A 16,557-nucleotide genomic window follows, 5' to 3' on the forward strand; every position below is an offset into this window, starting at 1 on the left:
CAGTCGATAGTTTTCTGGTGGTAGGTGAGCATGTCAGTGAGCCTACACTCTCTTTCTCTTTCCTGTCTCCTTCACTTCGTCTGGAGCAAAGTACTTTGGGTGTGACATCATAAGAGCAAAGTCCATTCATTTCAAGAGCAGGGATTGGACACCTGAAACAGGTGAGCTTTAGTCCAATCACCTCAGGACTTTTGACTATATAAGAAGGGGTCTCCCACCAATTCTTTGAATCATCTGAAAACATCTTGAACCATCTTTAAGATTTTGTTGTACCCTGCTGAGAGAGCAGTCCTCTCTAAAGTCCTCCAGTAATGGGGTGAAGGCAGAGGTTCCAAAGGCAGAAGCACGAACTGCTCCCTAACCATTCCAGGGTCCATTGGGGGTTTACACTGCTGCTGGACCAAACGTGTTCCTCTCTGCCAGCCACCCTGTGCCTAGGGCCTCATTGTGCTGTAGGTCCCCTGAAGGTGTGTGCCAGCCTCCCCAGTGTTTTGAAGCCTGAAAATAGACTGACATTGGACCACGAAACCCTGGAGTGGCACTCACAGCACCTGGAATCCAGAACAGCCAATATCCCTGTTATTGATGATGACCTGTACCAAACTTTGATCCAAGCATAACTTGCCACTGAGGGATCTAGCAGGAATTGTTGATGCGGCCCTTTGGCATCGATTGTCCTTCGAACTGCCATTCGCCCTTATTTGCCACTACACTGCGCCAGCTAAAGTGCATCTGTGTCTAGGCTCAAACTATGAAATACCGCTGCCTTGTCTTACTCGAGTTGCTGTCTTAAACACTAGTGCCGTCATCGCTGCTCCTGTGAGTCAACTGACCTGATCCTGGTGTTCCACGAATTGTGACCTCTGAGACATCGCATCGATTTGACTCGCCAGTGCATTTTTGTACCAGCTGGAGTGTTGTTGATCCTCAACCACTGAACTAGACCTGGTTGTTATGCTCACCTGGTATCCACGAGGGCACCGCACGATGCTAGATATGGCGTCTGTGTGCTATCTCGGGCTTTCTCTGCTTCATTATTTGCCTTTTAGCACCTATGACAGGAGAATGGAGCAATTAGGTTTGGGTCCTTGGTGGGTGAAACTCCCACCTCCCTCTGCTCCCAAATGCCCTTTCCCCTGGGGTTATTTCTCACCTTGGATTGATAGGCGTAGAGCTCTCCGTCCTGCTTCTCTGTGCAGGGGTGCATTGTGAGTGCTGGTATTCTGTTAGACCTACTTGCTTCACTGGTCCATGGGCCCTTGTATAAGGTCCAGACCGGCTGTAACTCCGACTCTTCTTGCTGTCTTCAGGTGAGTTATAGTGTCTTTTGCAGTCTCTGATCTGCCCCTTTCTCCTCTCTCCGTTTTGTCCTTATTTTCGATGTTGCTTTTTGCCGACCATGCAATTTCTCTAATAATGTCTTTTGTTTCCGCAGGTATGGCTGCGATTAGAGTTCTTGACGAGAAGTCGGATGAAGATGAGCATGCAGCACCGGGCGGTGAAGATTACATGTAAGTGTTGATGTGCGGAGCGCAGCGCTGTTGTTGTATTTATTGCGAGTGTTGCTAACCTGCTGTTTTTGTTCTCTCTCCTCTTTCTCCCACCGTTGCAGGTTGCGGTGATGTTCCTGGGTGGTGAGCGAGTGGAGCGAAGAATGGTTTCAGGTTCCGCCTCCTACCCAGGTAAGTGTTGTTAATAATGCTCTTCTTGTTTCTTCCACCGTTGCAGGTTGCGGTGATGTTCCGGGGAGGCAAGCGAGCGAAGCACAGAATGGTTTCAGGATCCGCTGCTTAACCAGGTAAGTGTTGTTAGTAATGCTGTTCTTGTTTCTTCCAGGTCGGTGATGGCGTCAAGATCGAGGGCTTCAGGATCGGGCCGGAGATAAACAAGTAATCAGGAGCTGGACACGGTGAGCGTAACGCTACAGGAGTGGAGAATAAGGTGAAGCGTGTCTTCCAGTTTGGGCGTGGCTTATATAGCCAGCCAGACATGAATGCCCCAACCACACCCAAAACACTGGTCTGCAAAGTTCAGTTCTAGGAGCAGAACTGTGCTACAGCCTCCATGTTGGGTTTAGACCCATGGCTGATACTTGTCCTATTCCGGATAATGAGCCTGGTGCCAGAGGCGCCAGGACTGACTCCAAGTGTTCTTTTTACGGTGTTTAGAGGCCCTTCGGGCCAGTTTAAGAGCTGTAGTCCCACTGTTGCCTGGGGGCTGTTATGCTAGAGGGGTGTGGGATGTATTGACCCACTCTGCTATCTTATGCGGCAACACTCTGATAGTTATGGTGCAAGAAACAGCAACAATGGCGGCAAAACCCTTGTGTGCACCAAAAACCTAAAAAACTGCGTGTTTAAACACACATAAAAGATGGGTGCACAACCTGCCACCCATGGTGCATATGTGGTGGGATAGAGCACACATTACAGAAAATGTCCCAGTGGGCTCCATGACCAGCAAACAGAGTGCAGAGAGAGAAGCAGCGTTTTGCAAATGAAACTCCAAAATGTGCCTATAAATGACATTTGCTTTGTTGCTAAAAACACCAAAATGTCTATACACAACATTTCTCATCATTCATAATCTTGATTGGTGCTAAAATTAATGTAATCTAATGAAGCATGGCAAAGACACAAAGTCTGAAAGTGTAAAGAGAAAAACATTTCCACAGACAAACTGGAGTGTCTGTAAACTGACAGATCCTGTCAAAATCTGTATGCAGTACACTGGGCTACCTTTGAATGACAGCTGCCAGATGAGCTCCTGATGAAACTTCAAAGTATCTAAACTAAAAGTCTGCCGGATTAGCAAACATAAAGGATTGTTGCTAAAAGGAATACAGATCTCAGTTGTGTTTTTGATCCCACAGATTTAAAGCTAAGAAACTAATGTATTTATGTTTGATGCAACAAGTTTGGTTTCTGATGGGTTTAAGAAATTAAGAATAAATTAGCCTGGCTGAGCTGCAAGGAGTGGGAAAAGAAGGTTTCTCCCAAGGGAAGGGAAATCCTTTCAGCAGAAACTCCCTGGTAGATGATAATTGTGGGTTAGGCCAGACTGTTGTCTACAAAAAGAGAATGAACAATGGCAGATCCTCCAGCCCAGGAACGGATGTGTGAAAGGGTCGTGAACTGCTCCTGTAAGGAATTCCTCAAAGGAGGGGGCTACTCCTGGACTCCAAGGAGAGACAAAGGGGGGGCCTTTTGCTGTTAAGAATAAACAATGAACACATTTTAGAGACTCATAACTTGTTATTCAAAATGGTGAAAAATATAAAAAGGACAGAGTTGTTAGTCTAATTTTTGGCTGGACGTTTTAAAAGACGGTAGAACTGTCTAACATATTCTGGACAGGAATGATAATAAATGTGGTTTTATGTGAACTGTATTAATACTAGAATTGTGAAAATGTACACACACATCCCTTTGTTAAACACACACATCTGTGAAAATTTGCAGAAAGTTTGGAAATAGTGTTCATGGCAAAAAGGACAAAATTCTGTAGAGAAGTGAAACAAGATGCCACAGCTGCGGGATTTTGATGAACAGATGCTACATAAAATATGGAATCATTGTGTGTGATTGTGTAGAGGTGACCAATGTGGAAATATGTATTTAGGATAAAATCCGATTTTGACAGTAGTGGCTGAGGGGAGGTTTCTAAGGACTGTAAAGCTAAACCATAAATGTGACATCATCCGTCCTTGATCCAATGATTCGGATGCAAGGTGGAGATGAGGTCCTGATCCAATCCCAGTTCACAGGGGCATGCTTAGCTAAGCCGGCCCATACCCCCTTTTTGTGATGTCATTTGAAAGGATTTATAGAGACAGCTGACATCACATAGGGACTCACTGATTCACTCACTTTCCTGATTCCGGCAAAGCACTTTGTTCCAGCATTCTACATCCAGCTTTAACATCCTTCCAGATCCAGATGCCAAGAACCATGTCAAGCAGTAGAGAACTATTGATTTTCAGCAAGGTCTAAATCCTCAACTTATTCTCAAAACCCAGTGTAGCGCTGTGGTGTGGGAAAGCCTTCTGAACTAGTGTCCTGAAACTATCTGGCTTGCCACCACAAGGCTTGCCTGAGGAACTCGCTATCCAGATGATTCGAAATTCCAAGAAACAAGAAGGGCAGATCCTGTGCACATCTGGTGACTGGCCTAGCTGATCCAGTCCAGCGCCTGATGTGCTGTCCTTCCTTTACAAACCCAATCCATGACCAGAACTGACGGTCCAATTTAATAACTTATTTTGTAAGTATTAATAGGAAGAACTGTGACCCATAATGTATCAACATTGTATGATCCCAATCTCAAACCCATCCTATCTTTAATTCAGAACCATAGTATTGCTAGAACTATCCTTGTGCTGACCTTTCTCTCATCTGTGTTACTAAACCCTAACTTCGTATTGATTTGATTAAGAAAAGTAATTCTCAAACCAAACGGAAACTAGAGTATCACACATGAATAGTTATGAGCGGCCGTGAATGACTGAGTCCTGTGTGGCATTCTCTTTTTTGTAGTCCTTAACATAGTATAAGAAAACCTATCTGTCAGTTTTAAACCCGAATTTTTGTTTTCCATTCTCGCGCCTATTTTGCAAAAGCACCTCTTACTAAAACCTCTATAACTCCCTCAGTTTTTATGATAGAAGTGAAATTTCAACTCCTACTTGTACCTAACATCCTTAGCTATCTAACAGTGTGTTAGGGCGAATTCTCTCTTTAGGCTGAATTTCCTAACCTAGTAAGTCCCCCAGCAGCTTTGCTGGATTTCTGGAGTTTGTTTTTTCCTCCTGCCAAGAGTGAGACTCTTTTTCTCCCACTCTTGGACATGATTTATGGTATTCCTTTGACTGGTAATGTGTTTTATGGGCTATGGGGTCCTTTACTCCATAGGGTCTCATGTGTTTTTCATATGTGTGTTACACAGCACCCTCTGTGCAGTAACACAGGGGTGTCATAGTGACACCCCACCATAGACTCCATACCCTGGGACTGACTACTGTCTCCCAGGGCATGTAAAGTCACCATTGGCTTTACTAGTCCCAAATTTGTAACAGAAACCAGTACAAACCATCATATTGTGGACGTACTGGTCAGGGCAATTCGATTGCCCTGGGGTCTGTTAGTGGAGGGGGCACGTCTCCGTCCCCCCTTATCGAGTTTTGGCTGGTGGCAGTGGAAACTACTTTTTATATTCGACCGCAAACATTTTCCTATGGGATTTTCCCATTGTTCGAGGCTACCAACTTTAATTATTTAATTCTCATAGCCTCAAACATACCGCCGGTTTATTTAATTAATATTAATTCTCCGGTTGGTATTTTTTGCCAAGACTCGATTCTAAAATGGCGTTTGTGTTCTCTTCTGTGACACCAACCCAAGTCGAGCCCTTTGTTCCACTTTTTGGCGGGCTACTCCACAGAAGCCTCCAAAAGTGGTGCCACTCTGTCTGGTTACCACAGGGGTGTGGGAGGGGGTTTAGGCACCCTGGACCGAGTTACCTTGGTAACTCAGGTTGCACTCTTGTGTGATTGGCCCAAGTGGTGAGCCGGCCGGCTCACCACTTAGCATGTTTGAGTGACAGCTAGGCTGAGTGAATGGGGGTTTTCTGCATAAAAGCAGGGCTTTGGGGACTGGAACTTCAGAAGTCGCCACAGGACCTGAGAATCTGATGAGGGAGAAGCTGAGCCGACCTACCACGACAACACCACCGGTGGAGCCCTGCAGAAACGACTCACCACTTCCCGACGACAGAGAAGATCTCCCGGCTGGAGAGGCTTCTTCCCCTGACTGGAGGGCACAACCAGTGTACCTTTCTTTCTTTGCAACCCAGCCCGGTTTGTGGTCGAACTGCCCGTGCCAAGCACCCCGGCAGCCGGATAGCCACTCACCACTGATCCTCGAATCACCGGACCGCTCCTTCTAACTGAGAAACTCAGCGGCTGGTTTCTTCCCTGGCAGTGCAACGGACTCCTGTCTTCCTCCACGACGAGATCCTCTCTTCTCCCGGACGAAGCACCGACTTGCACCCACTGCCAGGAACAACTGCCCCTGCTGGAGCGTTCTCACCACTTTAAGGTACCGTGTCCGCCAGGCCTCCCTTTCTAAAGATTGCTACAAGGTAATAATAACCCCTTAACCTTCTGGACTGGGCTGGCCGCCTTGACCCTCTAACTGGTCCCTTTCTTTGGTCCAACTCCTTTTTGAACCTTTACAAGACTTTTGTGCACTGCAACCGTGTGACCCTGGACACATTTCGTTTGGATCCTCTGAAAGTGGATCCGGCCTCTTGAACTCTAACTTCACGGTATTACTTTGCCTTCCTCTCTTGTTATGCTCTGATAAAAGTGTTGGGATCTGTTTCTTTCTTGTTCTCTGCTCTTCTCTCCCTTTTTAAAACAAACTATTAGAGTGCCATCTACGTTAAGCGCTCACCGCTGTCTGAAAATAATTGGGGCTTTACTTAAGACTTGTCTAATTATTCTTTTAAGGGAGTGTATATCTTTTAGTGACCATGTTTTTGAATTGCTTACTATTAGTGTATGTGTGTTTTTCTAGATGTGGTTTTAAAATAAATAATTATATCTCTTTTACACAAAGCCCTGGTCAGTGTTTACTTGTTCTACTGTGTTCTCTTGACCTATTGTGAATACTCTGTATACTGCCTAACTCTTCTTGAGGGAAGTTTGACTGCTCAGCCACAGCTACCAAGTGAATCTGTGTGGTACAGACTGCTACCAAGTGGGTTTACTGCCAAACACCTGTAGTCCTAAATCTTTTGCAGTGGTCCCAGAGGGAACTGCACAGGTTTCTGCCTAACACAGTGTGATTGACCCGTTATAGCGAAAATCGCACAAGGAAAAGTTTGCCGCGATTTGACATTCTGAAAAATGGTACAAGTGTGAATTAGCTTTAAATTATTTCCTACTTTGACTTTGAGATTTCAAATTTTTCTTCTGATTAAATCATTGCTTGTGATTGTTTGCATCTGGTCAAAGCGGCTCCCATCGGAATTTATAATAATTTATGTATTTTTTACCACATTTGGTGTTTTTGCTCAGCCAATTCCAAAGACAAATTCAAAGCCATTCTGACAGTTGAAAAGTCAATTCCGTTCATCTCTTGTGTTTTAAGGGAGAAGATGGGGGTGATGTTCTGTTTGATTTGTGTTATTCCTGAGTACCTGCTCTCTCCTCACATCTATTTAATTGCCTATTGGTGGGTTGAGGGGTTTTGAAGGGGGAACCTCTAACCCTAATTCTACCTGTTCCAAACCAACCCAAAAGTATTATTTTCTGTGCTGCATTCGTTCTTGAGCTCATTACTTGATTCATAGTGCATTAAAGATATTATTCAGTTGGTGAGTGTTGTTACCTATTAAAATATATTGGGCCTCATTACGACCCAGGCGGTAAGTTACCGCCTGGGCCGTGACTTTACCACCATGGCGTAAACTACGTTTACGCCATGGTGGTTGGCGGACTTACCGCCCCATTCCGACCTTGGCGGGGCGGTAAGTCCCCAATCCCCATTTACCCTTCCCCATTCCCATTTTTGCCCCATAGGGCATAATGGGAGTGGGGAAGGCGTTAATTACGCCACCGTAAATTACGGTGGCGTAATTAACTCCATGGTCCCTTAGCGCCATGGATTTTAACACCTGCTAAAAGCAGGTGTTAAGTCCGCCATGGCGCTAAGGGACCTCGTACTCAGGCGGTAAGGGTCGGCGCTGTTTACGCCGCCGTAAAACCCTTACCGCCTGGGTCGTAATGAGGTCCATTGTGATTTAAATTCTAAATATATAAATAAATATTTATCTTTGAAAACTAGCCTGATTCCTGGTTCAGTGTGACCGGGGGGAGCGGTGGGGGTTCTCAGGAGAAGGGTGTGATATGAGTGGTATATCGTTCAGAATATTGAACTTATAGATAAAAATAAATAAGGGTTTAATTTGCGCACTACACGCTGGGCGAGACTTGGGTGTGTGCCAGATTGAAATCACTTACAGGGGGTCAGGGGCATGAATCGTGACACTGGTAACCAACAGATCCGCACAGCTCGAGTAGATGCTTCAAGACCATAGCTCTCCTTCCATTTGACCCTGTCGTGTTGCCTGCTTACCGTTGGACCACTGCGACGGCCACACCTGTGACAGGGTTCACATAGCTGCTGATGCTGAGAAACCTGGTTTGACACTGTTGAACCACCAAGACATTTGCAGAAGGTATTTCACTGATATCTATGACCCTTGTCCACCTTTGGGCCCTAGAGAATAGGTAGGTAATTCGTATCCCTTTTTGCAACTTCAAGAAATATCCTTTTGAACATTGTGATTTTTTGAATGCCTATCTAACCTCGTCTCTTCACCCAGAGTGCTGCATCTATTCTATCTGGGCATATTCTGTGATTCTTCCAAAGGGTGGGTTTTTACAGTGTTTTCTGGTTAGTATTGTACAGTACATGATGTGTCTAATTAAAGTATATATATATTTATATAACCTTAATTGGACATATCTGTATTTTGGACTGTTATACTTCTCTGTTTGGTATGCTATTGAATAACATGCACACCTCTCTTATAGCCTGCCCTCGCCCCATGTTACTACAAAAGGTGAAGGAGTTATATCTCTTGACCGTGCGTGTTTTACCTTTATGATTGTGTTGGCTCTTGGTTTGTAGAACAGTGAGGACAGAGTTGGCGTTTTAGCATCTACTCATCCTTGTACTCATGCAGGGCAGAAGCCAATTTGTCACACAAAGAATGTCCAGTCTTTTGCCAAATTTAGTATGCTAACCCCACCAGAAGATTCACTCGAACAACCAGTCTATCACCTTGAGAGCCCTAAGAAAATGACAGCTAACATAAAATCCGTCCAAGTTATGTATAAAGCGCACCACTTCTGTGGACACATGCTACAGGCACGGCTTCCCATCCAGGCACTCTAGAATGCAGCTACGGATATTTCAAATCTGGTCATAGCCATCCACACTGAAACCCCTGACCAGCCTCAACAACTCTGCCATTAGTATCCAGCAGGAACCTATGTAACCCAAAATTCAACTCTCCTGCACCAGTACTCTATCTTAAACCGCCGACAGCACCCACCCCTGTGCCTGACCTCTTGGTTGCCTACTGGGGCCCAGCCAGTCCTCCGAAGTCCTAACCAGGCAAAATGCACACAAACATTTTAAAGTAAACTCTTAGAATGTTCCCATACAGGGACTTCAGTCGCAGAGGGCGTTCCAACCACAAAGTGACTTGTGGCCATACAGATGGAGAAATGGCACCATATAAATGACTACAATAAAATACAGTAATCATCAGAACTCCAAGTACAACTCTTCCTCATCACCTTCATTACCCACCTCCCTGCCCTGGTCACTGGCCAAACGAGCTTCAGGTATGTGGGCATGGGCACTTACAGGCAGAGTGGGGGGTCACAGTTGCATTTTCATGACACAGGAGAGCGGGGAGGTGAAGGAGATCCGCCAGGGGCTCTCTGAAGAAATTATATCCATTGGATGCTGAACTGTGTTTGGTGATGGATGCAGAAATCCTCTCAATGAAGTAAGGAAAGTGACGAGGAAGAGTTGGACTCTGAGTAATGATGAGTTTTCCCTGTAATCATGGCATTGCAGATGGAAGCGTGACAGTAAATAGAGCAGAAGCCCAAGCAGCTTTGTTTGAGACTAATAGCTTTGTTTTCTTGCTCTGCACCATCTGGAATGCAGACATTTCATTATCGGGTCACATTTTGCTAACAGTGTCATTGGCTCGCCAGGAGTGTCAGAACACACAGCTTTTACAGTTCTATTAATTAAAGGTCACTCCTCGTGCAGGTTAGAAATTGGAGCATAAATTAGACGCAACCAGTGAAATATTTTACATTGAATAGTTTTGAAATTATACCATGGAAACCGAGTTTCTACCGCATCCGAGTGAATGGCTTTCCAGTTCATACATTTACTATAAATATATTATAAAATGTACCTGATAGTACGGTGACTATTGCGGCGAAGGCATTCAGTTTCAAGCCATCGATAAGCGTCGTATAGTGGAACACCTCGGTGGACATCAGGCTCACTCCAGTGAGAAGCAGCGTTATATACAGCAGCTCCGCTACAATGGACAGCCACAGCACACCTGGACAGGCACGCAACGCATTCACAATATAGACATTTTAATCAGCACAATAAGGTTCATATGAACAGAGCACATTTCATTTTTAGAAAAACTGCCGTAACTCACAGAGAACCACACATCTAGCATTTAACTGTGCTCTGGGCTAACAAAAAAAGCAATATCAATACTAATAAAAATTATAATAATAATAATACTATCATCCGCTTCTCTGAACCGTAATAAATAGGTGCTTGCGCTGCCTACTTAATGGCGCCCGATTCATCAACCACGGAAGTGTGAAGGTCAGAAGTTGCACTGATGGGTGACATTCTGAAACGATGGCATTCACCTGCTTCGTGTCATCCATTTAAATGAACGCCAGACCAATGCCACCAATTCCTATCAAAACCTTTTCAATGCACGGCCATAGCAGTTAAAATGCACATATCGGCCTGCTTTACAAAGCATTTACCAATGGGATTGCAACGTTGTGAAATGGTTTTGTATATCAGGCCCACCAAGTGAAATGTAAACCTCAATGCAATTTAAAAAAATACAAAAGCGTAATGGAACAGTAAAGGAGAAATAGCACGGAAAAAAAGGCGAAAAGATACCTTTTTTTCAAAACAATTAGATAGTGATTTGCAGAGGACGGGGAGTGCAGCAGGTGCAAACCAAGGATAATGGGATCTCCCCCCATTTTGCAATAAAGAAGACATTTTATTTAACAAGAAAGGATAACAAATTGTCCAAGAAGTGCATGTACTTGAGGTGGGTTACATATACATATATGGGCAGTGATTCGGCTGTGCCTATGGTACGATGGTTATCATGTAAAATGTCGTAGATCTGAGATGAGAGCTTAACTTGCTGAGCTAGCTTACCAGATATCATGAAAATACATGTAACCCCTTAAGTGCTAAGGTCCTTTTTGCATAGACTTGATTTAAGTTCAGCAGTTACACTTTATTGTGAAAATGTAAACATCAGTACCGCCAAAAATAAAAATGGTAATGTCTAATTTTCTGGATATTCTCATGTGTTAGGTGTTCAATAATATATTTTTGTTAATGTTTCGATGCTTGCTAAGTGCATGTGACTAATACAGTACAATATAGTTATTGGTGATATTATTGACAACTTAAAGTTTGAAACACCAACATTCGAAAATTAAATGTTGGATTAAGAACTGAAAAAAACGAATTAAAAACGAACTAAAATTTCGAAAATTTTGTAAAGTTTTCATTTATTTTAATTTTATTTATCGAGTGCTTTTGCCAAAACACTGCGCTGAGGAGAAAAAAAAAAAAGGAGTACAAGTAAAATAGTACAATATGATAAATAATAATGACCGGGAAAAGTAGATATGCTTGGGGAGGAAAATCAGAAGAAAGAGAGAAGGTTTAAGACGGCACTTACGTACACTAGGGTAGAGTGCAGCACATAGAGTGCAAAACAAGTAGATGAAGGCCTTTGGGGATAAAATAGAGAACGAGCAGACACGAAACTGATCACTAGGCGGACGAGGCGAAGGTAGGCACAGTTGTCCTCCCGTTTAAACGATGTGCCTGTGAGTTTCACATGATCTGACCTTCCTAGCTGCCTGCATCAGTGATTCCCGCCCTTGACTCCCTCCGCCATTAGAGGAATGTCAGAGATGGCTCAAAGAACACACCAACTCGCAGTGGTGTGATGGTTTTTATTTAACTTTTTTGTCGAATCGCTGGTAACTTCGCTCTATCTCTTGTCTAAAAGCACCTCTCTCACCGTAACCAGGTTATTATTTATTGCTGGTTTCTCCCTACTGTATAGGTTCTGACTTCTCATGTGGGATAACCTAAAGGCCAATGCAACTTGTAACTAATTCCCTCAAGAGCTTCCTAGACAGACCCTATGCTAGCAAGTGGTAAGTCTCTATGAGAAGATCTCATGTCTCGGGAGGATAGCTCAGGGGCAACGTGCTCGCCTTGGAAGCAAGACGAGACGGAGCAACACAGGTTTTATCCCCATGTCTGTGCGTAGAAACCTCGAGGTATTGAGGCCATTATAAATATCATATCTGTTGGGTGATGTGCCTTCAGGTGTGCTTTCAGACCCTCTTCACAACGGAATCCCCTTCCGTTTGGATGCGGACGTTCCTTTCCCTGGATCTATATCCTATTTTCCCCTCTTCTTCTCCCAACTCCACCCACCTTCACTCCCTCTACTCCCTGCATTGTTCCTTCTCTGTCCCTCTGATGTTGCTCACTCCTATTACTGCATCCACCCTTTGATGTTACAACTTCCTCCTGCACTCCCTCGTCCACACTAGTACTTACACCACCACACTACTACCAATCCTCCATCCTTGTCCTCCGCGTCCCCCTGTCACAAACCTTTCACCCTCACACCCATTTGACATACACTCCTAATAGTCTAACTCAATACTCTGACATCCACACTAAACAGCCCAGCATCATCTCACCAGCCAATGGCCTTTACACTCCACTGTCATTCCTCCTGATAGTCTCTTCGCCTGCCACTTCCTCCTCCTCTGACTTTACCCGAACCAACCACAACTTCCTATTTCCTTGGGGCTTCCTTTATCCCCCTCCCAATCCCCTGGTTTGTTGTTTGGCCCTGCTCTGAATGTATACACTGTCATACTTCATGTGGTACGTTTTATCCCCTGATTTGGAAATAACCTAAACATTCAGAAATACTGGCATGCAAGCCTACATCGAACCGGCTTGAGCCAGGTCACCTGAAATTAGCCTTGTTGGGTATTTGGGCAGAGACAGCCTAGTCCCAATATGATCAACTCTTTATTTCAAATGCTTTTATTGTGGAAACAAGTAACATAGCGATGAAATGGGGTGCCATGCAGCCGCCAAAAGTATCAAAATGGAAACAAGACATGAACAACTGCATGTTTATGGAAGAGCGTGTATGTAATTCCCGGGATTGCCTTCAGAAGCATGCTAAGATATGGCATACATGGGAGACACATGGATGAATAAGAGACCACACTAGTGTCTCAGCTGTCTATATTGACTAGTCTGTGCTTTTTCACTGTATGTCACTGACCAATACCTTATTGTTGGCGATTTTCTGGTTGCATAACCAAGTGTTGTCTGTTTTATTGTCTTCTTGTTTGCAAAATGCAATAAAAAGATTTATTAAAAAATAAAGAATGGGACCCTTCTCTTTGCACGTGCCAACTGTGAAGCAGTAATGGTTGCCCGTGATGCATTTTGTCCAATTTCAGGTCGGAGGGCCATGCTTTTGGTGCCCCTGAGTTAGGTATTGTCTGTGTTGTGGGCTGTATCCATCTTTTCATTCTCTGGTGGTCTGGAGACGTTTTAGCGCTCCTGCTTGCACCGGCACTGGGGAGCAGTGCTCAGCATGCCAGGAGGCCACGTGAGCTCTCTGCCGTGTCCATTGATGTCCCGCTTTTGCTTCACTGGTCAGCTGCTGGAACAGAGATGACACGCGACAAAGATGGGTTCTACTTTCTCTGGGCTCTTTGCTCAACTGTAGCGTTCTGTGTAGTTCTAGGACAGCGAGGAACAACTTGGCGAGAATGTGTTTCATGTGGTTTGGGGTGATACAAGTGTGTACTGCCCACATATACATAATCACTTGGGGAGGGGGAAATGCATCAGAGGGACAGGGCCCCTGAATCCTTGTCCTTTACTGCTTTTTATCGTGTGTTCTGTCATGTTTTCTGCCCAGGAGTCCATGTGGGACTCCTGGCAGTGCAGCTCTCTCTTTTGGTTTGGTGAACAGACCCATGGGATACCCTTATGGCACCCATGGGTAGGGGTACAACCCTGTGCCCCTAGTGTATGTTTTTGGGCACCTGTGGGTGGCCCACAGAGCAGGGTATGGGCTGGTGGCACCTCCATGCTGAATTTGACAGGTGCTCTGGGTGTCCTCCATTTTGGGATACCCAGGCCCTGCCATTGGGATCAGTTGATTCCTGATGGGAAACAAGATGGCCCCTGTGGCCTCTTGCTTTCTATTGCCTGTTACCTTGTTTTCCCAAAGTCCTGGGAAGCCCTGACTCTGTCCCTTCCCCCTGACTGGCTGTTGGGTGGAAGTTCCATATATGGTGTTGTTGTGAAGGCCCAGCTAGACTGACTGGAGCCTTCCCAGTGACTGTATGTTGTGGGTACCTCCTGTGGGTGGGACCTGGGTGAATGGAGTGTGTGACCAATATACATTCCTTGTTGTGGTTGTCTGGTTTCTGGCATGAGAGACAAAGACTGAGACAGACCTGCCCGAAACTGGCCTGAATGCAGTGTGTAGTGTTGAATGGCTGGGTACTTGTCCCAATCCACATTCCTTGTTGTGAGTGTCTGAAAGGGAGGAGTGTGGCCTGAATGCATTGTGTGCCTGATTGGCTGACTGACTGCATGAATGCTCTTCTGTGTGATTGGCTGCTGAGTGTGTGCCAGCAGTGTGGATGAGAGACAGAATAGTATATCTGGGGACCTCTCACCACTGGTAATTGTTCAGAAGCGTTCTGGAGCTGAGTCTCCACTCTAAGAGTAACTGGAACTGCTGATCCTCGACGTCCAGCTGGAAGAAGAAGACTTGCTGTTGCATTTGCTTCGACCGATCCGAAGGCTGCCAAAATTGTCGAAGACTGACCTGAGAGAGGACCTGGTAAGGCGCCCTCTTCCTGTGCTCCGAGGGACCATCGAGCACCGCTCCATCTTCGCCGAAGCGCCCTGGAAGTCAGACCCTCGAAAGGCTGCCGACCCGAGACGGGACCGCCGAGGAGATCGAAGTGAAGCACCCGGACATCGCCGCTGTCAAAGTCCATTGCCGTCGACCAGGGTTCGCAGGTTTGTGTAACCGCTGGAGGCCCGTCGAAGTTGTGTTGCCCAGCCGTGGGGACCACTTGACGCCGTGCCGCCGACGACCGGAGCCGTCCGCTCCTTGCCTAAGAACATTCGAATCGAAGGACTCCCTCGTCCGCACCGTCCACCGCTTTATCCTGCCGGAGAAAGTCGAGGACGACCAACGCGCCGAGGAGAAACCTGCCGGTGGGTTTCCCGCCACCCGAAGACTACAAAGACTCGAACGACTCGACGCCCTTGCTGGGCCCCCGTCTTCATGAATCTTTGCGGTCCAGAACAATTGTCGTCGAGGTGCCCCGCACGCCTCTGCCTTGCAGGACGCCAACGCTCCGTCGTCGACGAGCACCGCTTGGATCGAAGCTGCCGCCTCATCGACGCCGTTCTACCCTGTTTGTTGTCAGACGTTCGACGCCCCGTGTCTCCCGCTTGAAAGGGAAGGCATTCAAGAAGGGCCGTCGATTCCCCGACGCCGAACGCCGAGTTCCTAGACGGACGTTCGACGCCCCGTGTCTCCCGCTTGAAAGGGAAGGCATTCAAGAAGGGCGGTCGATTCCCCGCCGCCGAACGCCGAGTTCCTCGACGCTTCTCGACGCCTCTCGACGATCCGTGACTCCCGCTTGAAAGGGGGTCGCTCAAGAAGGATCTGTCGACGCCTCTTCGAAGAACTCGACTCCACCAGGTACATTGGGGGGGTAAAAACATTATAGGAGGGAATAAGACTTGCAGAACAATATATGGACTGGGCTTGTGCTATATCTTTATTTTACAGGTTGCCCAGGTGGGGGGATCTCCACACAGAACTGTGTCTAGTGGTAGGGGCCAGTATTCTGCCCATTGCTCAACCATCTTATTTTCTCTCCTCTCTCTATTGCTGGTTTCACTCTATTGATCTGTGTGACATTGTTACAGTATTGTTGATGTACTTTAATGAGATCTAATACAAAGGGTGGTACCACTTTAGAATTGTATATATTTGCCATTGTTGATTTTCCTAAGTACAAAGTGAGTTATTATGATAAGTGTACATAACCTTGAATATTGATTATATAAAGACTGTGTCTAACCAATACAGTTTGCGGACATTCCTTTGTGGGGGCTTGGGGACTACACTGTACTCAAGAACCAGCCTGCATCACCTCCTGAGAAGCTAGGCCTTGATTGCTCAACCATAGCTACCGAATAGAGAATCTAGTCTGGGGTCCTCTGTGCCTCCCCTCTACCATATAGAGAGCAGAAGTACAGACCACCCCCACACAACCTCCAATCCTTGGTACCCGACTGGGAACTTGCCTTGGGGACAAGGACCGCTGGACTGGACCAGGGACTGGTTGAGGGTTCAATAACACCCAGATCCAACATCTTGGCGACCTCAGCCTGGATGTGGTTCTTGACGGTACCTGACATACGGTAGCACCTGCTTTTGACAGGCACACTGTCACCAGTGTCAATTTCATGCCTACACCACGGTGTAAGGCCTGGCGTCAGTGAAAACAGAGAGGCATACTGTTGGAGCAAAGCCCTGCAGGCCCTCTGTTGCTCTGTTGTCAAATCCGGAGAGAGATGTACTCCC

General features: G+C 46.0%; 1 protein-coding gene across 2 annotated transcripts in view; it reads right to left on the reverse strand.

Moving 5' to 3' along the window:
* Positions 1 to 16,557, reverse strand: part of GSG1L2 (GSG1 like 2) — a 625,141-nt gene that overhangs the window by 265,289 nt on the left and 343,295 nt on the right. The window contains exon 3 of one of the 2 annotated variants that reach the window (XM_069654468.1): positions 10,009 to 10,161. The exons of the other annotated variant lie outside the window; for it this stretch is intronic. Within the exon in view, the coding sequence (XP_069510569.1) occupies positions 10,009 to 10,161 (153 nt within the window). The remainder of the gene's footprint in view (positions 1 to 10,008; positions 10,162 to 16,557) is intronic. 2 annotated transcript variants of the gene reach the window in all.

Source organism: Ambystoma mexicanum, chromosome 3q (genome assembly GCF_040938575.1).
Source record: "Ambystoma mexicanum isolate Mex_15411 chromosome 3q, UKY_AmexF1_1, whole genome shotgun sequence".
In the NCBI taxonomy this organism is placed as follows: domain Eukaryota; kingdom Metazoa; phylum Chordata; class Amphibia; order Caudata; family Ambystomatidae; genus Ambystoma; species Ambystoma mexicanum.